Genomic DNA, 26494 nt, shown 5'->3' with positions numbered 1-26494 from the left:
TTTTCTTAAGATGATTTGTTTATGTGGTCAAATATGTCATTTCAAAATCATCTAAACGCCTCCTGTTTGACTGCCTGTTAATGCTAATGACCCAGATTTAAACGATAAATTATTTATAATAAAAAATCTGTGTTTAATTTCCTCTGTCCCACTCCTGTTAGACATCCCAGGCGAACGACTATACAAACTTTTTCCATTATCTGACACCAGAATTGGACTTAATACAAGTTCTATATCTTAGGTTTTATTTTTATTTATTTTATTTATCAATGACATTTACGCCATTAGTGTTAAATGGTAATCTTTATATTCAAGTTACAAAACATAGTTTAAAACTTGCTTGATCCTCTCCTGGGGTTGTGAAGACGACCACAGTGGAACCGTCAGAATTAGAGTTCTCTTGTCTCCTCTAGTTTTGCAATTAAAATAATAAGCAGGACATGAAATTTAACACATGTGGAGATGCTGCAATCGCTCCTGTCTTCATGTCTGAAGTAAAAAGTACAAAGTCCATAAGATTATGTTAAAGATGAGCAGTTTCACAGGTGACATGTATTAATATTTAGGAGTAGAAGACAACGCACGGACACAGAATCCTTATTTTTTGTATATTCAAGTGGTTATAGAGAGGAATATGAGGTTGTTCGGTGGGTGTGTGACGGACAGATGGACAGAGAGATGGAGGAATGGATGAGATGGATGAGATGGATGAGATGGATGAGAGGCAGCGTTGAGTGGATCTAACACTCGGCATCTCTTCAACAGGCCGCCCACTCAAACCCGCCCACGGCTACATTGTTCAAACAGCCACTCCGTCCCTCTTCCAAACATTTCACGATAAAAAAAAAAAATAATGCAACGATTAACACGACCCCAACTGTAATTGTGCGCTTGCATATTTTTTGTTGTTTACACGCGGAAACATGCATTTCTGGTGATGGTCTCTCTGATTTACATTTAAATCAATTAAAAATAAACAATCAAATTCCACTGAAGCTGATCCAACAGATAAGAATTTAATGAAAAGCTGCAGATATTTTTGGACAGTATATCAGCCACTGTATCATTAATTCATCATCTATCGTGATTCATCCAGAAATTCACTCCATCCCTCTCCTCTTTCTTTCTTTCTTTCTTTCTTTCTTTCTTTCTTTCTTGTCTCCCTTCAAACATACAAGCTGTAATTTTTGAGGAATTTCTAACTGTCATCTTCTGTCCAACAACTCATTCACACCTCCTTCCCCTCGAAATGTTCCCTCACGGTCTCCCTCCTCTTCTCCGTCCTTCTCTTTCTCCCTGGACTTATTCTGCTGTCACTTCTCTCTCTTTAACAGCTGAAGGCAACATCCATACATCTATGATTTTGTTCCGATTATCAATCAATTAACACGTATTTAAAAAACGTGTCACCACAAGCTGATGAAGAGAATCCGTTTAGTCGATTAACTGTTTACTTTTTGAGCAGAAAAGTTAAATCGCAGCAAGCTGAAGATCCTATCGTTGCTGCTTGAATGAGAGGATTAAAAAAACGAATTATTATTCATATTACCAAAAGGTACTAAAGAATATCTTTGGCACAATTTGACACAGGTCGGATTACACAAGGACTCTGAATGGGTCAGTTTGGACCCTTCTATCTTTTCCTGATTTAATAAACATGATTAATGTGATGTAATCTTCAATGTGAAACCGTAAACATGCACCTGTGAAGATGTCTCTCTCGACATTTACACCTGGAACACGATGAACAGCAGTGAAACCAGCGGCTTATGATCAGAGATGACATGAGCTTCAAAGAGGCAACAATTTAAGAAAGAATAAAAAACGTCTCTCATGATAAACTGATGAAGGTTTGATACTTGAATTAACACATTTAAAGCAATACAACTGAAAGAACACATGAATTGCATTAAAGCTCATTTGATCTTTCAATTTACGTACTTTTTCTTTCTCTCCCTCACGCACACACACACACACACACACACACACACACACACACACACACACACACACACACACACACACACACACACACACACACACACACACACACACACACACGCGTACCTACACACCAAAAAGAAAATGTAACAAACAGTGATATGAATATTCAAAACATATCCTGACAGTACCTCAGGGAGGCACACAAGATGTACTTCCTCTTTTGATGAACGCAACCTTCAAACCAGCTGCGTGTGTATGTGTCTGTGTGTGTGTTTGTGTTTGTGTGTGTCTGTGTCTACAAATTGTGCACTTTTCCTGTGCACTGGTGTGAGCCACAGATAAGGCAGTGTGCCCTCAGTGTGTGGATCACGTTCAACATGTCGTTTTCTACATCCTCAGTCGGTCCCGTTGCCCAAAAGCAATTTCACCAAAGTCAGTTATTTTTATTTCACGGACTGACACAGACATTCAAAGCAGTCGCGGGTGCTGATCTCTGTCATGGCAACAACATTCATAGAATCACTTCCTCTTTAGCAAATCATCTTCAAATTACAAATTTAGTTTTGTTGCTACAGTGCTTTATATTGAGCTGAATTACAGAGCTTTTATTTTATTCAGACCGTCACAAAAGACCGGTTGATCGTGGACGCACAATGGCTGCACTGCAGATAAACCAGGTAGGATGAACACAAAGTTTTCTAACTTCACTTTGCCCCATAGACTGTTTATAAAACCGTCCACCACACAAACAATAGAAGTTTGAGGGCTGTTTGAGGAGGACTCACTAATGACAAGGAATAATTCCAGAAGTAGCTTCGGAGCATCAACACAGGACAAGAGAACAGCCCATTCCAAACAGGCAGGTTTACAACAGTCACTGCTCTCAGCAGGAACGATGAGGCAGCCTCTGGACTTTCTGGGGCCCATTATCGACAGTCGCCTTGTAATGAGCAAAGGCAGCGAGGAACAATAATGTTGGCGAGAACCAGCAGTGAAACGAGATCCATGACAATCATCATCATCATCTTTTCTTTTTTTTAACAAGCTGAGGCATGTGCATGGAGGGGTACCTATCGCTTCATTAGCTACCCATAGTGCACTTGGCCCAATAAAAACCTGAAGAATTGAAAATAGAGGAAATTGAAACACTCACACACATGAAACACGATGTGACATATTCACATATTAAGTCAACTTGACAGCGAGAGTTAAAAGGTACAGTAACAGGGCCTGTGTGTGTGTGTGTGTGTGTGTGTGTGTGTGTGTGTGTGTGTGTGTGTGTGTGTGTGTGTGTGTGTGTGTGTGTGTGTGTGTGTGTGTGTGTGTGTGATCAAAGATAACAGCCACATCATATTTGCGTGGCCCGTGCTGATTTGCATTTGGTGATTCACAAGGGGACAGGTGGACAGATGATGACAGAGAAGAGGAAGAGGGGAGGAGATGATAGAAGAAAGAAAGAAAGAAAGAAGAGAGCGCAATGACAAGCTTCTGTCCAGGGAAGCAATTAGATGGACTCGGCTTCTGTCACTCAAGAGGGAGGAAGATGGAGACAAAAAAAAGTGAGATAAAGAAAAAAGAAGTGTTGAGTATCCTAATGACTGAATTGTTGTGTTGTGTTGTGCTGTGTTGTGAGAACACCACACACACACAAACACACAATTAGACACACACAAGTACACACAAAGCTTTTACTAAAGAGCTAAACTCTCAACTCCACTCCACTAATGAAATTATTTGAGTAATTGCTCTTAAAGTGCAGTTAAGCAGAAGCACAGTCATATGAATAGAGTCCGTCCACTTCACACAGATCATGTCGCAGCTTCTTCAGCTTTGTCATTACAAAGCAAAATTATGGACACAAGAGAGAGACGATGTGATGTGCTGTTTGAAGTGAGGTTTTATTCTTTACAATGACTGAGACTCTGATTCAAATCCTGCAGCTACATTCTTGTCATAGTATTAAGAAACAATAAACATAAACGGGATGCGAGATAAAAACCCTTTTTCTTAGCACATTTATGCACGACTTTATAAACTAATAAGCATAATACTGCCATCCCTTATCCTCCATGCAGGTTGAATGCTACTCTGGAACTACAAACAATAGCAGACACCTGTGCTGCAGCAAAGTATCAGCATATATATAGAAAGTATACATACTTGGAAATCATTTTTGTGCACATCCTACAATTTGTTATATTGCTATTGTCCTTTTTGAAGTGGTGCCACAAATTGTTGACAGTATGCATGTGCTTTATCGAATGCATACACATCAATGTCAAGAGAAGCCCACCCTCGACCAAAAATACTTGAATATAAACATGGCTCTAAGGAATTAATCAATACTTTTCATATATATTTAAGACCGTTTCTAAAACACAGCTGTTGGGCTTCATTTAATGGGTTTATTTGTTTTTCAGACGTTTGCAGAAACCTCAGGCAGTGAACCACAGACATTTCTCTGACTGGCATCCTCCGTCTTCTTCTACGCTTAAACCAAATGCACGCTTCCAGTCATCACAAATTAACTAGCCCTGCTAATCACCTTTCCATTCAGCTGCATAATTATCAGAGCAAAGTAGAAAAACACAAACCAACAACAACCCAAAGACTTATATGAATCTTTCTGAGTGCTGGAAACAATTAAGAGAACAGCTCATTGATGTAAACACCAACAGAAGAAAGAAAATTGGAGGAAAAAAAGGAAGAAAGGACAGAGTAGTGAGTGTTTCCATTGTTTGTTTATGCCGATAAAAATACAAACGGGTGATGTGACTACAGGTCAAGTCACTGAGACTATAAATGTCCCTCGGTTTGTGTATTTTTTCTACCTCGTCCGAGCCGTCACACACAGAGGGACGGGTCAATGAACTTTTTCGCCAGCATACGTTGTCTTCATTACTGGACGGTGCACAAAGGCCTCCATTGAAAAGAAGGGATTCTCAGGATAACCCCCGCCATTGTATTCCCAGATCCCTGGTTCCGCAGCGCTGCCGAATTAGTACACATACCCCTGGAGTGGTGGTACGTCATGTGGAAGCGGCGAGCATGCTTTGGTTGGTTGTTTGGTCGACTGAATGGTTAGTGGATGGACGGACTGAGGCCTGCAGATTCCTAACGGGCTGGCAGACAGCCTCACATGCCTGTCTGCGGGTGCATATGTAAATGTGTGCATCTGTCAGGCGGCCTGTCTGCCACTGTGAGTGTCTGGCAGAGGTTTCAAATCAGAACTGTGTTCAGTCCCAGCAGCAGAGACCCGACACCAAACTTTTCTTTATATATTCAGTATTTAAAAAAAGTTAACTCTCCCCAAAAGTCAACTTTCTTTCCATCAGCCATGATACTGCGAAGCTAGACTTCTATTCTCCTGGTCTGTGATCTCACATGAGTTGTGGATATAAAACAATGATGACGTCATGACAGTCCCTCAGAAAACCCACTCAGAAGGTTCTTTACATGACTGACAGAGGAGATGGATGATAATAGAATCTCAAAATAAGAAATAAATAAGTAAAACAGCGGAATGTGAACTTGCAAAGGAATTTTGTTAGGGCTTCTTCGGATTTAAAATCGAATGCATCGAAGGAGACACGTTCGGCTCATTTTCAGGTTAATTGTTTTAATTTGGGTTATTACTTGAATAGTTTTACATGCTCTAACATTCCAAAAACACACAACTTTCTCGTAATGTCTGTCTCTTTAAGGCGCCCCTCCCAAAGAAGCCCAGTCTGCTCTGATTGGTTAGCTGGACCACTCTGTTGTGATTGGTCAGGAGCTTGTCGGAAACATCAGCCTCCACTCTTACTTTACCTGGCTTTGTTAGGGGGCGTGTCAGACTAAATGCTAAGCCTGCATTATGCAAATGAGGGGCATTGTGATGTCGCAATGATGCGGCAGAATCGGAGGGACGACTGACTCAGCGTTTCAGGAGCTTCAGGAGCTTCAGGAGCTTCAGGAGCTTCAGGAGCAGTGTTTTTTGTGAGAGGAGCTCACTTTGGGCTTTTTAACAAAAAAGACAAAAAACTATACAACCCACTGGAGGAAAGAAAACCGAAAGAGTTTGACAATCACACTCCATTTTTCGAAAGTTTTCTGACAACAGGTGAACTGAAACATTCTGGATGTGAAGCCCTCAAAAAAAGAGCTGAAAGGCAACTGCTAATCAGCTCTCATAATGAGATTTTATCCAGAGCTGGCAGCTTCGCCAGATACTAATGTGAGCGCGGAGACTGATAATGATGGAAGATTTAACTTTTTGAATGCAAGTCATGGGACAGCTAACAAGCTGCTGGTAAGGTGCCTGCATTCGCTAATGGTGAGGAAAGGACGCCAGGAAGGAAAGAAGTGAGAGAAGGAGGGAGAGAGAGAGAGGCTGGAGGCAGTAAGACGAGATCAGAGAAGGTTGAGAGGATTAAATACCTTTTGGGGGAATAACTTGGCAAAACAAACCTTTTGGGTTTAAGAAAAAACAGAGGGCAGGTAGGACAAGGGAGGCAGAGGATCCTCTGCCAATGAGTTTTGTGTAGTGAGGGTTGGTGTTTAAGGAAAAATCATCATTAGCAGAGGAGCTGAAGCAACAGCCCGAAGCAAAGCCTCAAATGGAGACAGTCACACACACACGCACACAGCGGGACGCGCTTCAACACACACATTAGAACCGATACACTGCGGGACATACTGACAGACAGACACACAAACACTCCCATCTGCATGACCTAATAAGTCCATCGGCGGAGGCTGGGCTCTGCGAACCGATATGGTCATGAGGCGCAGACGTATGCCAGAGCTGTGCCGGGCAGTACATTTCAATTAGGGCAGAGGACGAGCCAGAGGAGGTTCCACTAACCAGAGAAACACACCTCAGAGAGCGATAAGACAGCCAGAGGACAACAGTTTATCATTGTAATCTCTTCTGCTACACCCAGTTGATTCAATTAGAGCAAACGCAGGAAAAAACTGTGCTCTATAAAGAAACAGAGGGGTCAGACTGTTCTTCCAGAAAGAATTCTCCTAATGTAATTAACACTTGTTTCCTATAAAGCCAGTGACATACACCTCAAGTTAAAGGACTAGCGCTGAAGTCATTTAATGGCACTTGAGCTGCTACACGAGAACGTTTCGAGAGACGAGTAAACAAAACTCCACCTCATCATCGTTTGATTTAACTGCAGTTACAGCATATATATGTATATATGTTATAATTCCAGAAATCTCCGTCATCTGTTTGTATGTAGACGTAGAATATCTCGACAGTGTTCATCTTATCGCCTCCGCACTTCTTTTGTCATTACAATTATAGAACTAGTATTGCACTCGGAGACCACGTACATCTGCCAAGCCGAACACCCTGTCCTGCCATGGTAAAGAAAGTGAAAAACAAAAAACCCTGAATCTGCCTGTTTATTTGGATCCACTAAAAATGTTAATGCGTTCTTCCATCGGTCACCAACTTCCCCTCCACAAAGTTTTATGGAAATCGGCTTTCTGTTTTTTGCAATAATCCTGGTAATAAACAAACAAATGCCAACCACCACCAAGGCCCAACATTCCTCTTAAATTCATTCAAGCTGAACTAAATTGCAGAGATTTATAAATATCCGACCCATATATATATAATGTGCCTGATTTTTTCCAGCAACATCCATGAATTTTTGTCTTGGCAAAGGAATATTTCAAAGGATCCGCCCCCAGACCCGCACCAAAATGTAAAGGGTCCTATCCTGACACATTTCGTATCCTTTGACCAAGTTAAATATGTCCAGTAGTTTTTGTGTAATCCTGCTAAATAACAAACATGCGGATGACGGCATAAGCTCCTCGGCGAAGGTAATTAAAGCCAGATTCATCTTTAATATGGGGGGCGGGGGGGTCACCAGATGAAATGCAGCAGGGTCACTTGAACACATACGTGAAGTGAAAATGAAACACGTGTGAAAATGGAACACGTCCCGTCCTCTCCATGTTGTAACGGTTTCTCTTCACTGAAAGGACATTAACTAACACGTGCAAGAACGAATAAAAGTCTCTCGCTCTCCCCAGTGACAAACTGAGCACTGGATAAAAACTGTGCATGCCATGCCTGACTGTGTTCGAGTGTCTGCATATGTGATGCACTCAACTCAGGGAATATGTCTGCATTTCACACCAATTATTAAAAAACAAAAATCTCTGTGCAAACACAAAACCTTGCAGCCATTTTCTTTCCCTGGAGGAGTGATGTCATTTGGGATCTATACCTCCTCGTCAGCAGAGCCTGACCCGTGTGGGTTTACTTAAATACCAGAGGTGATGTTCGGAGATAACAATGAAAAATGGCTGTGGACTGTGGATGACCGGGTGAACACAAATGTCTATACAACGGCGTCTGTGTGTTGGAGGTCTGAGTGCAGCTCAAAGCCTACATGTATATGTGGGGACACATCGTCTCTGCCTTAAATTTCCCAGCTGAGACATATTTTATATAAGCCACAGTTTCTGCTCACATATTCTTTGAGCAAAAATGTTTTCTCGATTAATCACACACTGACTATTTCTATAAAGAGTAGACTACGATTTTAAAACTGGATTTTACATAAATTACTTTTAAAAACCATCCCATGTTGGACCACCTTCGTGAGAAAATCATTAAAGCAGAGTTCACAAAGGGAACTTCCATTTCCTTCATATGATTAATTTCTCATAGTGCGTTTATTACAAAGCCCAGGGGCTGATAGCATCAGCCGAGAGATGTATAAAACCAATTTCACATTTTAAGCTAATTTGACTGAAAACGGCTGTGTTATGCATCACAATGACAAAATGTGCAACAAGCCTCAATACTTTCTCCATCAACAAAATAATCTGTTAAATCCTGATGTGGGGGGAGTGTAAATTTGTCAAGTGCGCCCAGACTGAATCAGATGAAAGATGATCAGCCCTGCAGAATGATTTGTGACCAAATATTTCCACATCATAAAAAATTTAAAACGTTATTTTTTCCCCGATTCAACCTTGCGGGGAAATGTGGGTGAACTCGCTGATCTGAATGTCGCCTGTTTTTGTTAAAGTTGAACAAACGACATAAAATCCAGCTACATTCTCAACGATGAATAAACAGATCTCTCTTTAGGCTAAAGCTGATTCCAGCTGACTCTCTGCTGAGAGCTCGGCAGCAAAGTAAAGGGAGATTGATGAAGCTCAATTCAGTCCATCACCTCCACTCCTGCCACCACCTGCTGATCCAGTGACTCGCCTGCACCTCCAGGTTAGTGTCTGGTCTAGTCCTGCATATTGTTATATTTCTGAACATATATACTTATTGAGTAGTGGTTCATATGAAAAGAAAATACTCTTAAAGACTGTGTACAAAGATGGACAACGTCTTAAGTTAAGGAAAGATGCCCCGGATACGGGTGCTGCCATTTGTGCTCATCTGTGCAGTAGTGATCGTGGTGTTGAGGTTTCCGCCAATACACCATTGACCAATCATGAGTCAGGTTCTGCTGTCAATGGCAATTTTTATATCGTCAGATAATTAATTAAAACTGAACAAACATGAACACTTGAACATACTGTTCAGTGTGATAAGAACTACATTAAATGACAGAAACAATCAATCCATCCATTGTCTTCCACTTATCCGGGCTTGGGGCTTGAAGGTAACCAGCCAAGTAGGGTATCCCAGACGTCCCTATCCCTGACACGCTTCCCAGCTCTTCCTGAAGGATAACAAAGCGTTCGCAAACCAGATGTGATCTAAATATATACCCTCCAGCAAGTTCTGGGTAAACCCCTGGGTCTCCTCCAGGTTGGGCATGTCCAGTAAACCTTCAACAGAAAGCACCTAGGAAGCATCCTGATTAGATGCCCAAACCACGTCCACTGTCCCCTTTCGACGTGAGCAAGCTGTGTCTCTACTCAGGGTTGTCCACAGATGTCCTCACCCCTCACCCTATAGACTGAGGTTGGACGGATCACTTGGATGCTCGTTATCGCGGTCTCGTTCTTTCTGTCACTACCTAGAGCTCATGACCAAAAGCAAGGGTCAGAACGTAGATCCACTGGTAAATCAAAAGCTTTGCCTTTGACTGCTAACGCCGCATTGACCCACCCGTCCATCTCATGCTACATCTTTCCCTCATGTGTCTTATCTTCTAACATGGAGGAGGGGGTGTTTAGGAACCATACTCCAGCCAGCCACAAGGGGGGCGATCAAGATGGTTTGGCTTTACTTTCGGGGAGCTTTCATGTCGTGCATCTTTATGTATAGTCTATGGATGACATTTTTAAGTGCTGTTAAGCATCTCTTTATCATCAACTTCACACTCAAGCTCCCATTTCTCAGCCTCTAGTGTCAGGTTGTGGGAGATAACAGTGATAAACAGTGTTAACAGCAGGGACTTTGTTGAAGTGAAAAATAAAAGCTGATGAAAGATGTGTGATTAACATAAGTGCGTCTACGACAGCGAGTCAAGAGCAGCGAGCCAACAGCAAACTCTAAATGCAGGGAAACGGTGCCTCAGTAAAGCACATACTGATTTAATGAGTGATTCAGAAGTGCAGCTCTGAAATAGCTCAGCAGTGAGCACCTCACGGAGAAAAGTTAGAGAATCCCACTTTGACACATGAAAGTGACATAACGATGTGAGATTTGCGCCTGTGAATGGTTCTATTAATTTAGCACCTGTTAAAATTATAGAGCAGGACAATATGATCTTATAACTTCACTTTAGTTTCAGCCCCAATCACATTTTTTACTGTTTAACAAGATTTGAATGGATTCTTGAGATCTGAAACTTGATATTAAATGATTTCTGAAGACTGGAAATTGAACAAATCCAATGCATTGAATCTGTATAATAAAATTATGACAAACACACACATTCAGTTGATCTCTATATACAATGTTGGCATCTTCTCCGTTTGAGTAAAAGCAAAGGTCACACCAGTTGAAAGTCTGAGCCAGAGTCAAATCTGAGCTTTTCAACAAATTTCGAGCTTCCAGCTCAAGATGTGACACATTTAAACGGCCTTGGGTCTCTTGAAAGGCGCTTGTATAACTTCAAGTTACAATTATTACTACCAGAGTGCTGCGTTTCAAACTTTTAAACTGTTGCATGGTCACAGGCACAGAAAATCTTCAAGGTGGAAGAGACAGAGGGAGAGAGAGGACGGCCAGTGTGACTCAGACTGTAAACACTTGGTCGGGGTGAGATGATCCAGCTGCTATGTAAACTGATCCAATAGCAGGAAGGTTCCAGCTAACTGTCGGGTCACACACACACTTACCACACGCAAACACCCAACACTACTTTCCCTGTGAAAACACACAGAGGACGCAGCTGTACATCTGTTAGGACGCATGTATGTATACATCAGCACAAACACACTAAATCTAAAACCACAGGAGCCGAGGGTAAATGAAGGTGACAAGCCAGGGGGGTTACCGGATACAGGAAAATATTCAATCATTTAGCATGCACACTCACACACACACACACACACACACACACACACACACACACACACACACACACACACACACACACACACACACACACACTACCGACCCATGTGCAAAGCTACAGAAGCTTGAACACATTCTTCCACACGTCTAACTGGAGCGGTCAGGAATCTCCCACCACACATGCAATACTAAAAGAGCAGCCAGCTTCATTAGAGCCAATAAAAGTGAGCAAATCCAGGTGTGAATATGGTTTAATGGTTCTCAGATTAACCGTCGTTAGTGTCCGAGGTCATTCGATATTTTCTGCAATTTCGAGCTGAGGTAAAATGAGACACGACACAAAAACACTATCGTTTCCACTTCTCTCCAAAAGTTAAGTTAAGGCTCACTCATGCTCAACGTTAGCAATGTACTGTATACAGAAACACACAGAGCCTTCTGTCCGTTAACTCTGCGTTTATTTCATCCATATTTGTGCACGTCCTCTAAATATATATATATATAGAGAGAGAGAGAGAAACGGCAAGACAGAGAAAGTAGAGTGGTGCTTTTGCAAATTCATCCCTATGAATTTGCAATGGAAATATTAAAGTTTGTCTTAAAAAGCCTCTGATGTTCATGACCCAGGATTCTCATCCCACGCCGCTCACCTCTGTACAACAGAGCTCAACACCCACGCTACCACAGCGGCCTAATTAGTGGAGTACGACGGCGGCTGGTCCGATGAGGGCCCGCGTTTCATCAGGCTCCCGCTTGCTCTTAAAACAGCATTAACCTTTTGGACAGGCTGGTGCTTTGATTTCTCAGCTGTTTACAGCTCCCGTCCACTTTCTGAAAGCGTTACGTTTCAGGTGCTTGGCTGACTGCACGGACTAAATATAGGCACGATGTGAGATTTCCCTGGAAAGGGACACACTCTGGGGCCAAGGGTGTGTGTGTGTGTGTGTGTGTGTGTGTGTGTGTGTGTGTGTGTGTGTGTGTGTGTGTGTGTGTGTGTGTGTGTGTGTGTGTGTGTGTGTGTGTGTGTGTGTGTGTGTGTGTGTGTGCATGTTAAAATTAAAGTTATATTGCAATTACTTTTATCAAAATGTGCCCAAACATAGCTAAATGTTTTAGGTACATAGTGGTGATTATTAAAATTATATTGAGTGACCCCCCCTCCAGCCTGAACTCTACATAATTAACCCAGTTTGTGCATTTATTAGTGTTCCAGTCATACTTCCTGCTACCCACAGTGTAGATATCGCTACTGCACTAATTCAACATAAAATACAAATATGTGACGACAGCTACAATATGGAGGTAAATTAACAATTTCGTTTTCAGGTTAATTTGAGAAAAACCTGGATTGGTGAGTATGTGTGTGTGTGTGCTCTTGTACATCCATCTTTGTGAGGACCGAGGCCACAGGGCATTTTGTCACATCTTCACTTCTTCAAAGTGCCGTTTAAGAGTCAAGACCTGGTTCTGCAGTTGAGGGTAGAATTAGGTTTAGGTTGGGATAAAGGTTTTGGGTGAGACAACTCATTGATTTTAAGGTCTTGGGAATGTATTATGTCAATGAACAAGGGTCCTCACAAGGATAGGACTACACGTATATATGTCTGGTTAAGTGTAGGTTGTACCTGTGCCCTTGTTGCGGTCCACAAAGCAGTACTTCAGTTCATACTCTTTCAGAATTTCATGGACCTCCTGTAGAGAAGCAGAATGAGAGAGAAAGACAAAACATCAGTCAAAAGAGAATAACTGAGAGTGCAAACACTTGCATGTAAAAATGTTCATTCAAAATACAAAAGTCTCTTAACTTAAACCAACAATTTTCATTTATTAATTAAAAAAAAAATTCAACTGATGACTTGATTAAATGGATAATTTAATCAATTATCATCTCTAAATATTGAAGAATACTTGACAAAAAGCCCTCAAAGGTTAGCACGGGGATTTCATAATTACTTCAGAAATGTTTTACTTCAAAATTTACTATCTGTCCCCAAAAACCCTTATTGGTCCAGCTCTATTAAATTCTTATTGAATGCCTCTTGTCTGAGAGCTATAAACTGAATTGTGGTGTTCCTCAGGGTTCAATTTGAGGCCCTACACTTTTTTAACCTATACATGCTGCCAATTGTTTTCAGTTATCTTGTGGAAAAACAAGTAATCCATTACCCAAATCTTCTAGCTACTGAAAATGCATCTGTTTACCATAAAATAATGTGAAATCAAATTTGATCGATTAATACAACTCTAAATTAAACAGCTGAGTCAAATGAATTTTTCACATTATTAGTCAGGAGAGTTGATAACTGCATATAACTGTTTTCAGTATCACACTATTAAAGTATTCATGTATGTAGTATTCAAATAATCACCATGACAACCTGAATATAGATAAATACATCAAAATCAAAAAAGAAATACCGTTGCTCCTCTACCAACTGTTTTACACAAATAAGAGAATCCAACTATAAAGAGAATCCAACTAAGCAACGTTAAGACAAATAAATAAACTGTACAGTGCAAAAAACATGCATACCCGATGCAAGTATTGTAAATGTACTGAAGGGTTCCTTATACCATTGTAGGGGGATAGCAGCATGTCCCCCACGTCACATTGATGAAGCCTTACGAGCATTTATGACAGGAAACTTCCCCAATCATGGTCATTTGTCTCTAAAGCGTTTTTCCATTTTAAAGATGAAAAGATGTCTGTCTCCTGTCAAGTTTAGAAAGATGGTATCCCACCACAGAGAACTCCGATCCACACACACACAGACACACACACACTGCTGCATGTCAGAGTTATAAATCTCATTGTATTTATAGGCAGAGCGGAGTCCACTCTGCTGTGTTTGTCTCTTCGGTGACAGCTCCTGATGCACGGAGTCAGGAGAGGGAGCAAACACAGAGATGCAATAGCAGAGCAAGAGATGCTCACACTCTGTCACGGTGCGTTATGAACTCCACTGCTCACTGCTACCTCTCTGTTAGCCCCGGTGCCTTCCTGCTGGATTCCACTGTTACACCGTGACACAGAGTCTCCGTGACACACAAGTCGATGACTGTTCAGAGCCCTGCATTTCTTTTCTAGATGTGCCCCCCCCCCGGTGATACGAGGAGCCTCGTAGGATCCGGTGACTGTCAAACCCGGAGAACACAACAGCTCCTGATCGAACAGGAACACAGAGGAGGTGGAGGGAATGAAGAATGAGCAACTAAACAGAAAGAAATCAACACCCACAGCAAGAAAACAACCCGTGAGGCTCAGGCTAAACGCCATGCATCAAGCTTTTACTGCTAAGTGCCACCGGAGACACGTTGTAATCGCCGGTACATGACGCACATCCGACAAAACTGCTCTATCCACAGTGATTTTCTCCTGACTCTACACGCTGGAAACACACGAGCAAACAGATCGGATCTTATGTGGCTCGTGTGAGTTGTTAAGTTAAATCAAGTTTTCTTGTATTACGACTTTTCGCTTGGGTAGAAACAAAAGACCAGAGGGACAAGTCTCATTATTTGTCACAAGGAAACAAAAAAAACACACTAATTTGACCTGATATCAAATTCCTTTAATCTGAATTAATTTGGACGCGTGTGAATATTACACAAAGTTAATCAAAATGAATTTATCTTATCTACTGATTCCAGAAATCTCTGTCTGTCTGTCTGTGGCTCGGATATCTGAAGAACTCTTAATCTTTTAAGAACTTTTTACCTTCACCAAGGAGTTTCACTGCCATTTTTCTAGCAGGATTACGCGAAATTATGGGACGTGGAACAACCCATTCACTTTATGATTGGATTCAATTCAAGGGCCAGATCCAGGAACTCTTTTCAACTTTCTTTAACATTGCAATATTGAGCGTCAGCCTTGGTGGGAGATAGACGCTCTCCAGACCCCCCCTTTCAAATTTTTTACTAAGATTTGTATCGCCATATTTTTGGCAAAGCAACTTATGTATTAGAGTGGTTGTTGGGAAACTTCTCACTTCAGCTACCTCAGGGTATTTGTGCAGTTAACTGTGCAGTGTCATCCTCTGTTGCACCTGACAGCACAACCGCCTCCTTTAGGGCTATAATATCATCTCCTCTCTCTTCTCTCTGAGAGACTGTCACACCCTGCAGACCACCTCCCACATTAGTCACGGACCGCCTCTCTTCAGCAAGACATTTATCTAGTGTCTCGCCTCATCGTAAACCAGTAAATCTATGTTTCTGTCACAACACAGTGCTGTTCTCATTACACATTGTTGACTGTTCATATTTTCTAATCGTTTCATTGACTCGCCAAAGAAATGTTTTTAGATATTTGCAGATTTTTGACGGCAGCGATTTACGCTCTGCAGTGTGAAATTATTGTTTTTTTGTGAATGAAACCCTGGATCTGCAGATTCATGTGGCAGTGTTAGGGACACAATTTACACGAGTGATCAAATCTCACAAACATGCGCCTCCACATTATTCATCAGGCTCAAACTGGTGATTTATGACTGTGGAGAACTCACAGGGGCAACACAGAGAAGATTATTAGATTAAGAATATGATATTGTGTCTATTCCATCTCCTCCCACCCTGCCTGTCATGATGATGCTCTACATTTGTATTTGTGCTTAGTGTGGCGTCATTCCTTGGAGGATCTTCACATGCCTCATATTTCTAAAATATTTACAAGCTGAGCCAAATGTTAGTCATTGAAGCATAATAAAGAAAACTATGTAAATTTTTTAGATTTGAGATTTTTCTCTGCTCCTCTGTTATCAACACGTTTTGCACTGCACTGCACATAATGAAATGACGTCATCACTGCCGTCTTGTCTTGTATTTCTGCTGCAAGAAGAATGAACGCTCCAACTATTGTTTTTTCAGTTTAAATCAATGATTGAAGAGGATTATGAAAACAACAATCTCTGAGATCTTCAGAAGGTTAAAGTTTGTAAAAATGCAGTGAATAAAATTCTGGGCTGGAGTGGATAAACAAAGTGAATGTGGGAAAAATAATTATCATATCATCATAATTATGATTCTACTCTGTGTTGTCAGCTAACGTTGCCCATATTCTGTGCTTTTATTCACTGCTGGCTAATGTGTTCTGTGTGTTCCATTCAGGGATGAAGACAAAAGAACGTTGCACGATTGTAATGCATCAACTCGTGAAAGCATCTTTGATATTTTCAGCAGGTCATGTGGTCGTTTACTGAAAACACGCATTTATGTCATCATTTCCATAAAAATTGAAAATAAACACCTCAATGTTGGAGGTGTTCTAATATGTACATTTTCTTCTTGTTCCACCCACCCGCCCACACACGAGCACAGCGAGCAGGCATGTTCCCTATCAGTGAAGGCCGTGCGAGAGCAGCCCACACAGAAGGTCAACTCGCTCGCCCTTAAATATCATCGCAGAGCGAGTCGTAATGGCTGAAAGGGAAACAGAGAGAGAGAGAGAGAGAGAGAGAGAGAGAGAGAGAGAGAGAGAGAGAGAGAGAGAGAGAGAGAGAGAGAGAGAGAGAGTTTAAATATTACAAAAATTATCAGTGTCACGTTATGGCCAAAATATGTCATGACTTCAAACTTACTTAGCAATAATCTAATATTAACCATTATACAGTATATAAAACCAGTTGAAAACTAGAATGACCTCCTCATGGTTTAATGCCTCCACCAACCAGTCAAGTTATGATTTACATTATTGTTCGTGGAGACTCATAAAACAGTTTATGTGTCGGGGAATTTGAAAGGATTTAATAAAAATTACATCTAATGCAACTGCAGAAGCAGTGAGGAAACAAGGTTTTAAGTTTTTTTTTTACAAACACACAATACAGGGCAGTAGAGAAAGAATAAAACAGGATTAAACTATTTGGATGAAAGCATGTGAGGGTTTAATCAAAGTTGTAATTGTCAACCAAAGCCCTGCTTCTTCTTTTAGATCTGCTTAAACCTCTGTTTCATGGTTTGCTTGGTTTATTTTCTCTTAATGTGTTTGAATTGACATGAAAGCCGTAGACTAAAGGAACATGTATCCCCTAAGTAAAGGAAATTGGAGGGATCTTGAATTACCGCCCTATTGTTGTATGCCTCTACCAACCAATGCAGTTTCAATTTGTGTTCCCGATATACAATAATATGAGGTCAGCTTAACCTTTGACCAAAATCTAATAATTCCTCTTTGAGTCCAAGTGAACGTTTGTTCTTAAGTTGAAGAAATGTCCTGAACATGTTCCAAAAAACGTGTTTTGTACGGTCAGAGGGACATTTGACCACCAAATTCGAATCGGTTTCGGTTATCTGGACAGACGGACTGACAGACAACCCTGAGACATTACGCCTCCTGCCATTGGCTCTCCGCTGCTGCCTTATTGAACTACATGATAGTTGCTGTAGTTGGTACTAGACTGTGCAGACGCTGACATTGAAAAGTACTCGGTGACATTCAGACGAGGTTAACTCTATCGTCTGTCCCATTCTGCTGCTGATTTTTATTGCTGTGCTGTTCTGTGCTTGAGCTAAAAGTCAGTGTCTCACAGCACTGGCACATTACGAGACATTTAAAGTATATTTGTAGGCGTCCAAACGGCCCTGCTCCTCGTCGAAACAGCCAAACAATTTACCAGATGAGCACACCATGCCGCTCTTTATGATATTCCTGTTTGTCTCACCCAATTTCCTTTTACATTCCATGTTTTAATGAAGTCTTACTTCCACTTCATCCCATCACGCTGTTCCACCGTGTTTTACTTTGTTTCATTGAGATTCCCACTGCACTATTTCAACAGCTTTCTAATTAACGCTGCTGTAAAAAAGCTAAGCGAGGCTCACGCATGTTTCAAAACAGCCACTGGGCTCCGTAAAGACACAGCAAGACAAACGCAGCCTTCAGCTTTAATTTCATAGACAGCAAAACACATCTGCTTTGCCCGATTGCAGGTCTTTAAACCCAGCTGTGATGAGGTAGAGAACCTGAACTGTATGTGGTCGGGCCAATCACCTGATGTGTTTCCTATTCAACGCTGTTCTACAATATGTTCCTCTAAGTCCTGCTGTTCTTTACAATAACTGAGCAGGTCATTTTGATCCCTGCTGTGCTGTAATGTTCACTGTGGGAGAGTCTGACTGCTTGAAAAGGACCTGACATTTACAGCAGGTCCCCCAGCAGCTTGCCCTATCCCCAGGGCCAGTGTCAGTGCATGCATGTGTGGGTGCCCACTCACTGCACAGATGCACACATAGGGTATGAAGAACTGCCTTTGGAGGATGAGCTTGATGAAGAATGTGATAGCAGCCTTGTCTTAGAGGTGGTACGATATGAAACCAACACTGTAGGTTCATAAAGGAACATGAATTCACGAGCGACCCACATCAAGTGATCGTCAGCTTCACACAAGTTCATGTAATTTATCCAAGGCTACATACAAACTGACACATTTCTTTAAAACAAGGCGTTTTAAAACTAAAATGATCTCAGTCCCCCACAAGCATTTTAGCCCCATTTCGGCAATAATTCCCTTCATCCTAACACAACTGAAAACCCATGTGACCTAACCATTCACATACACTGGGTATGTGCGTGTTGATGTAAACGGGAAGCAACATAAAATACTATGAACGAGAAACAACAATGGTGAAAAAGTAAGACAAGAGATTTGTTTTGTTGAATTGACAACAGGGTGGAACTTTGAGTGTTGAAAACCTTTTGCCTTAACCACTGGTAGTAGAGTCATGACTGGTGACAACCAATCAGGAAGCAACAATGTTTTAAAACTACAAAGCAGGAGTGTGGATGTAGCCTAAGGTGCCAGTTTCTTTCTTCCTCATCTTTGAGATGTTTCTACAACTTCATTGGAGATGATCTGTGGTCAGTTCAGTTGATTGAATCCTGTAGGTTTCACAGCCGACAATCCATATTAGAGCAAAAAATGTGTGATGGGGCATGAGGGACTTGCCTGTAGAGCTCAGCGACAGGATACTCAGTCAAGGCAGTGATCTGGGGGATCCGTGACTACAAACTAAGGACGAAGCAAGGTGGAGGGAAGGGCCTTGATAACAGAGGTGGCCAAGAACCCCATGGATGGTTGTTGAGTTCCAGAGATGGGAGAAACTTCCAGAAGGAAAACCATCGCTGCAATACCCCGACACAGATCTGGGGGGGGGGGGTTTAAGGCAGTTTGGCCAAACAGAAGCTTCTCCTCAGTGAAACACACACGAAAGCACAAAAATAGACTCTGTGACTGGGAGGGACGAGATTCTCTGGTCTGACGAAGCCAAGACCGAACTGTTTTGCCTCAATTCTGAACATGTCTGGTTTGTCAAAACTTGTCCTTTTGTAAAAATGTCTCCACAGGATCTCTGGACCTCAGCCAGAGCGACCGCCGGGTTCCCGGTCACATCTGTTACCAAGGACCTCTCTCCCCTGATTGCTCAGTTTGGCCGGGGCCACAGAATAGAGTGTGAATACTTCTGTGAGTCATATTTCAGTGTTTCCTTTAAAATACATTTTCTCGAATGTCAATGTTTGAATGGATGAATATTATTTTTCAATTTTAGCACAAGGCTGCAGCAGGGGTCTGAATACTTGGTGAATATACACTATTTGTCGTGGAGGCTTCCCGACACACACACACCTTCAAAATCTCAAAGCCTGACAAATTAAACCAGCCGATTGGTTTCTGTTAAGGCCTTTACACACCATGTGTTATTCATATTTTTCAATCCTGTAATCAGTCAATGCAAGCATTCACGTCATCAACAGAATTTCGCATAGCAATGAAAAAGGCTTTTATTTTTTCTCAGACCCAAGGTTTCGCTTCCGACCTGGATAAATCTAACCAATCAGAATACATGCTGTTAACCACTGTCACATTTTGAAGCAGTAGTAGAAGAAGAACTTCCTCCCATATCCAGTTTGATAACTTGTCGATTTATTGAATAAATTTGTCTTTAGCCATTGCTAACAGATATTTCAAGGATGTGCTGTAGCTGACTTGAATCTAGGATAAAGCAGCAGGCGACCTCCTTTTCTTTTCATTAAGGAAATGGTCATCATCGTTTATTCCATCTGTCTTTTCCCAAGGTGTGAGTTTCTTTATCCATTTTTGCTAAATCGCCTCACTCTTAATGTGAATAGCCAGACGCGTCGAAATTACCTCCAAAGTATTCGCTATTTGGGCCGTTTAGTTGCGTCGCTGTTGATGTGCAGAGGCCTCTAGAGGGAGGGTTTCAAACGGGAAAGAAAAAAGAAAAGGCCAACAAACGTCTCGGGAACGACATCTGTGCACACATTAGTTTACACGGGGAGGGAGATGTGTGTTTTGTTTTTAAGTTGTTGTTCATCTTGGAATCCAAACACACACCATCACTGCAAAGCTACAACAAATTACTGTGTCAAAGACAAACCGCAGTCGTAGTGCTCATGAAAAGCAGCCATTGTACGACTGTGTTACATCTGCTTTGTGCATTAGATGACAGCACAGCACACACACACACAGAGATGATGACCTTCATTAGGCATCCACGTTGCTTTGGTGTCTTTAAACAACAAACAAGAATCCTTTGTTGGAATCTAAATACTTCACATATCCCAGGAGCCGCAATCAGGGAATTCCCCACTGCGCCACAAGTGTGAAGATTATTAACGTCATTTCAATTCCATGACAAGTCTCATCCCCATTTGTCAGCATGTGTTCTCCTGCTGGTTTTGTATTATTTGCAAGAAACTGAAAGCAGGCACAGTTTCTTGCAAATATAGAGCAAACAGACGACAACCTTAAATTTTCCTCTGGTCTGGACGTTGTTTTGACCCCAATTTGCACTCGAATCATAGTTTAATAAAAGCACAGTGTAATAGCATCGATTTTACCATGAGAAAGACAAGCAAGAATCCTCTTTCTCTCCAACAGACAGAAAAAGAGAGAAATATGTGTTCACTCTAACAAGTACGTGCGCACACACACACACACACACACACACACACACACACACAGACACACATGCCTTTTGTTCCGCAGTCATAAATGAGGTGGCTTACCAACACAAACACAGCCACTGGGGGAAAGTGAAAACAGTGGTCTATCATTTCAACACCTTTGTGTGTGTGTGTGTGTGTGTGTGTGTGTGTGTGTGTGTGTGTGTGTGTGTGTGTGTGTGTGTGTGTGTGTGTGTGTGTGTGTGTGTGTGTGTGTGTGTGTGTGTGTGTGTGTGTGTGTGTGTGTGAGTGATGGAAGGAGCGGGGTAGAACTGGGGGACAAACACTCTGCATGGCCTCTTTACTGGCACTAACTGTGTCCTTGACCTACTGATGGAGTGATGTATGCTGCAGAGAGAGAACAGAGGTAGAAGCCCACGTCTGCCAGCGAGCACAGCGCTCCACCCACACTCTACACCAACCGTGTGGTTTCCAATGATTAGCATTACGATAACGGCAACACTATCACCCACATTTAGAGAGCGGCACTCCTGGCACTGCGTACATACGAGGGATTTTAGTTCCATATATATACACATGTATATATACTCTATAGGACAAACCCTGGATTCCATGATGATGATGATGATGAAACAAAATTCTTTCTTCTCACGTGTAGAGAAATTACAGCAATCTCTGCTTTCAATTCTGGACTCGAACACTTTGATGGAAAACAGCTCAAATATTATACAATATTAAAAAACGTGAATGGCTTCAATCAGTATAAATAATTTTTTGGGGGGCTGTTTACTCTGCTTTCAAACAAATATCTTTTAACAGCTGCAGCTAGTGACACAGACAGAGAAAGGTAGAGCGTGAACGAGTGAGGGAGGGACGGAGGGAGGGTTAGAGAGAGAGAGAGAGAGAGAGAGAGAGACAGGTGGCTCACACCGTACACAGCGCGGATCAGTGGCCCATCAAATGTCTGCCAGGAGAGCTTCTTAGAAAACATTCACATCACATATTGTAAGCAGAACACACATGCGTGCAGACATCTTTTTTATTTCTCTCTGTGTTTTCCTTCTGCCTGTTCGAGACGGGAATGTTGCACCTTTACTCCGACTCGCCGTTCTTTTTTGAAAATAAAAGGTACTAATATGAAACAGAGGGAGAATTGTTATTTCATCTTCACGACCGCAGTGGAAATAGTCACAGAGCCGGATTGACGTCCACGCTGTTGTGTTACACGTCGTCTCAGACTCAATCTAACAATCACAAACTGGGGCGGCTGGTTTGGTTTCGTGTAAACAAACAAAAGCAGCATAAAGATGCATCTTCTTAGACCTTAAAGTCTGGACAATGGTCCGACCAAGGTTGATGTCTTTGTTACATTTGCTCTGGTAAGTTTTTGTTTCACATTGCAATTCACGGACTAAACTACTACACTAAAGACTTTTGTACGACATACGTACGTCCTGTCGTCATCCCCCACATGGGCTGCTCTACCTTTGCTTGACATTGGTCAGTAGACAGCTGTTTGCCAACCTGTTATTTGATAAAGTGAGTATTAGTATTTACGTTTGAATGGAGAAAACTTTGGTAATTTCGTTGCCACTGTGATATCATTAAGGTATTATTACTAGTAAAATATCATTATATCATCAGAGGCAAAGATGGCGAGCAATCCTGCGAGCAGCTTCTTATTCTTCTTCTGTTGTTTGAGGCTGTCTCCTTGCAATTGGTCCGTTTTTACACCTTCCGCGCCTCTGTTGGTCAGTTAAAATGTGTCTGTTGTTCGGGTCTGTGGTCTGAGGCAACTTTCACATCTGGTACTTTTGTTCTGACAAAGGAACTTCATGGCTTTGACCACCATTTGGGAATTTGGGTGGTCTTCCCTGTCGAATCCACACAGTAAGAGACATTGGACTGCATCTTAGAAGGCAGCACTACTTCAGCATTTAGCAATCGCTGCTGATACTTGGTCGAACGCTTTTGTATATTTCTATTTCTTATTCTCAATCCGTTAACATGCCTTAAATAGAGAAGATGGATGGTTTGATCTCAGCAGAGAAGCGAGCAGTGGGCTGAGGGAAGCAGGTGGCTCGCCTTGAGACAGGAGCGATTCTGCTGTCAGCCGGTATAAACCCACCTCGCTCTCCCCTCCACACCCACCCGGCTCAGCTTGACTCAGGCCCTGAAGCGACTGGGCTCAGATTGGAGGTTACACCCCCCACCCACCCACCCACACCCCCCCACGGAGTCAACAGCCACTCCTCCTCACACATCAGCAGTGTCCTGCAGACATTACGTTAAAACTTAATTTAAGAGTATTTCTTACTTTTGTATGAGGTGGCTTGCAATACCCAATGTGTGGGGGGGTCTCCCCATAAGATAATATTAAAATCAATGAAGTGCTTACACAGGGACAAAGTGTAGCAGTCTACAGTGGTGGTTACTCCTTGCCTTCATTAAATAACAGAGAGAATACAACCTAAAACTACAATGGCACTCGGTTGAGAACATTCCATCATGTTAATGAGGTATTGCATAAACACAGGTTTGGAATATAACCTAAAGTATTTCTGTCGTGTCTACGTGGGATTTCTCTGGGTGCTCCGGCTTCCTCCCACAGTGCAAAGACACGCAGGTTGGAGCTGAGATGACTGGAGACTTTAAATTGTGAATGTGAGAGTGAATGGTTGTTTGCATGACGGCCTTGTGTACCCCGCCTCTCACCCAATGTCCGCTGGGATTGGCTTCAGCCCCTGTGATCACAAACAGGAACGCGGATTGACGGAATTTGTTGATTTGACCTGGTTGTTCCAACACTCAGCCGAACAGGTGCCTCTTGAATCCCTGCGAGATACCTGTGACCTGAACATCTGACTGATGCCACAGGAAACAGCTAAATCACAACAGTATGTGTGTCTGTGTGTGTCTGTGTGTCTCTGTGTGTGTGTGCACGCGGGCACACAAGTGATGAAGGTGATGAAGGCTGCCCACTGTCAGGAGGGGACAGATTTGATGAACATCTGGTACTGCCGCACGCACACATCACAGCATGTAAAGCAGAAGGAGGAGGTGGGTGGAACAGCTCCGGCACACACTGCGTTTGTGTTCACCTGCACATACAGTATGAAAACACAACTGCAGACTCACACGCAGCCTGGTGTGCACGAAGAAACGCACAAGCACATAGAATCACAGCCTGCATGAGTAATTTTTTGGGTTGTTTCTAAGAAACTGAATTAGTCCTTGGAGGATAATCTCCTCCTCATGCATCCACACACACACACACATTTATTTTAACTCTTGTGCATCTGGAAATATGTTTTCTCGTACGTGCTTGGATTTAGTGAAACATGATTTTTGTTCTATTTGAAATTCCAATTGGAGTCTGGGGCAAAATTCCTTCTGAAAACTTGTGCTCAACTTCTAGAAGAAATACTTCCAACTTCGTTGTTTGCTCGCGGGGAAATCGCTGAGGGATCCCATCGAGGGTCGGAATCTGATACCTGGAAACCGTGAGCTCTGTCTCAAACTAATCGCTTTTTTTCCCCAAGTTTCTAAAACTCCATAGTTCTGAATCAGTGCCTTCAGTACTTTGGAGCAAGTGAAACATAAAACATACGGTGTAAATTTTACATATGACACATCTGTTATTCTTCTGATGAACATTTTGGTTTCTCTCCTGCTTATGTCAGCTGCAGGTTTTTAACATAAACTGCACTGACTCAACTGAATCTTTGAGTTTTATTTATGCACAATATTTACACTTGAAAATGTTGCAACCCTGAATCTAATTATGTGTCTGTAATTCAAAAGCATTTGGAGTCAATAAAGGACATTGAATAAAACTGCATTTTTGTAAATCTGTCTGATTTGATGAAAAGGTACAAAACATCAAATGCTGTCTCACATCCCCCATCACTCTTTCCACTCCTCCTCTCCTGCTTGTCCCTCAACCACCTTTCACCCCCTCTTTCTATTCTTTCCTTTACATTCTTCTTTTTATCAGTCCTTCATTTCCTCTCCTCTCAGCCAGCCTCTCTTCTATTTTTCACTGCACACTTCCCTCCCCCTACTTCTGCCCGAGATGAGGACTGTCAGCAGAGCCATATATCTGACTAAGTGCACCATGGACTATCTCACACACACACACGCACACACACAATCTGTGATATAGTGTTCACTAATGGGGCAGCAGGAAAGCAGGACGGAGGGGATGGGAAGATGGAGTCGGCTGGACGTTGTGGAGCCCACGCAGGTTAAATGGAGTCAGTTGAGCAAGTATTCTGATCTTCCCTCTACATCAATCATCTTTGAGATGTTTCTAGTCCCTGTCTGAAGTCCACCTGTGGTAAATTCATTCTGTTGGACCTGTCTCGCAAGTGTGGCGATACACACCCCATCAAAAACCATGAGGTAGACAGGATTGTGTTGAGATCAGGGGAGGCCTCCTGTCTCAATCGCTCTCAAGCGCCTTGAGATAATGTGTGTTGTGATTTGGCCACACAAACGATGTTGAAGGTCCCCAAGAGCACAGGAGCACACAAGTCTTACATGGAAGAGAAGTCAGGAACAACCAGAAGGGTTGACCGAGAAACCGATGGTCACTCTGGCTGAGCTCAAGAGATCAAGATGCAAGAAACAACAACTTTGTTCCCCCATAAAATCCAGAATCATATGGAATAAATCTATCAAATTTCACGGTGAATATCACTGGACTCTTGTGCCGGACCAAGCAAGAGCAACTGCAGGTTTTAAGCTACAAGCACAACCGAGACAGTGAATTACCAATGATTAGATACTGAGATGTGATGACTGATTATAATCTTCCTTTAATTAGTCCATTAATCATTGAGTCAATGAAATGTAAGTTTGGTTTTTCCTCCAAACAGCTATTGGAAAAAAGGACCGAACAGAAAGCAGAAAATCTCTTATCTCTAAATTCCATAATCACTAATTCACTACACAGACATAAGGTGAACAACAATAACAGCATTAAAGGGATGAATACAGAACAAGAAAGAATACAGAAGAAAGTGTCTGATAATGTGTTTTTCTGTTAGTGATGGTTCCAGAATGTGGTTTTAAAAGCTTGTTAACTGCTCGTCTCCGTCTGCCAAGGTGCTGAGAAATCTGAAACGTCCACAGCCTGAGATAATGTCAGTTCAGTGGTGTCAGCGCCAGTGGAGATG

The 26494-nt window shown here is 42.1% G+C and overlaps 1 protein-coding gene across 2 annotated transcripts in view; it reads right to left on the bottom strand.

Annotated features, from left to right (window-relative positions):
• Window positions 1-26494, bottom strand: part of raver2 (ribonucleoprotein, PTB-binding 2) — an 82286-nt gene that overhangs the window by 54085 nt on the left and 1707 nt on the right. For both annotated transcript variants that reach the window (XM_035176030.2, XM_035176031.2), the window contains exon 2: window positions 13015-13081. In XM_035176030.2, the coding sequence (XP_035031921.2) occupies window positions 13015-13081 (67 nt within the window). The remainder of the gene's footprint in view (window positions 1-13014; window positions 13082-26494) is intronic.

This window comes from Hippoglossus stenolepis, chromosome 14 (genome assembly GCF_022539355.2).
Source record: "Hippoglossus stenolepis isolate QCI-W04-F060 chromosome 14, HSTE1.2, whole genome shotgun sequence".
Lineage (NCBI taxonomy): Eukaryota > Metazoa > Chordata > Actinopteri > Pleuronectiformes > Pleuronectidae > Hippoglossus > Hippoglossus stenolepis.
Note: the sequence above shows the minus strand (reverse complement) of the source record. Positions and strands in the feature narration are given on the sequence as shown.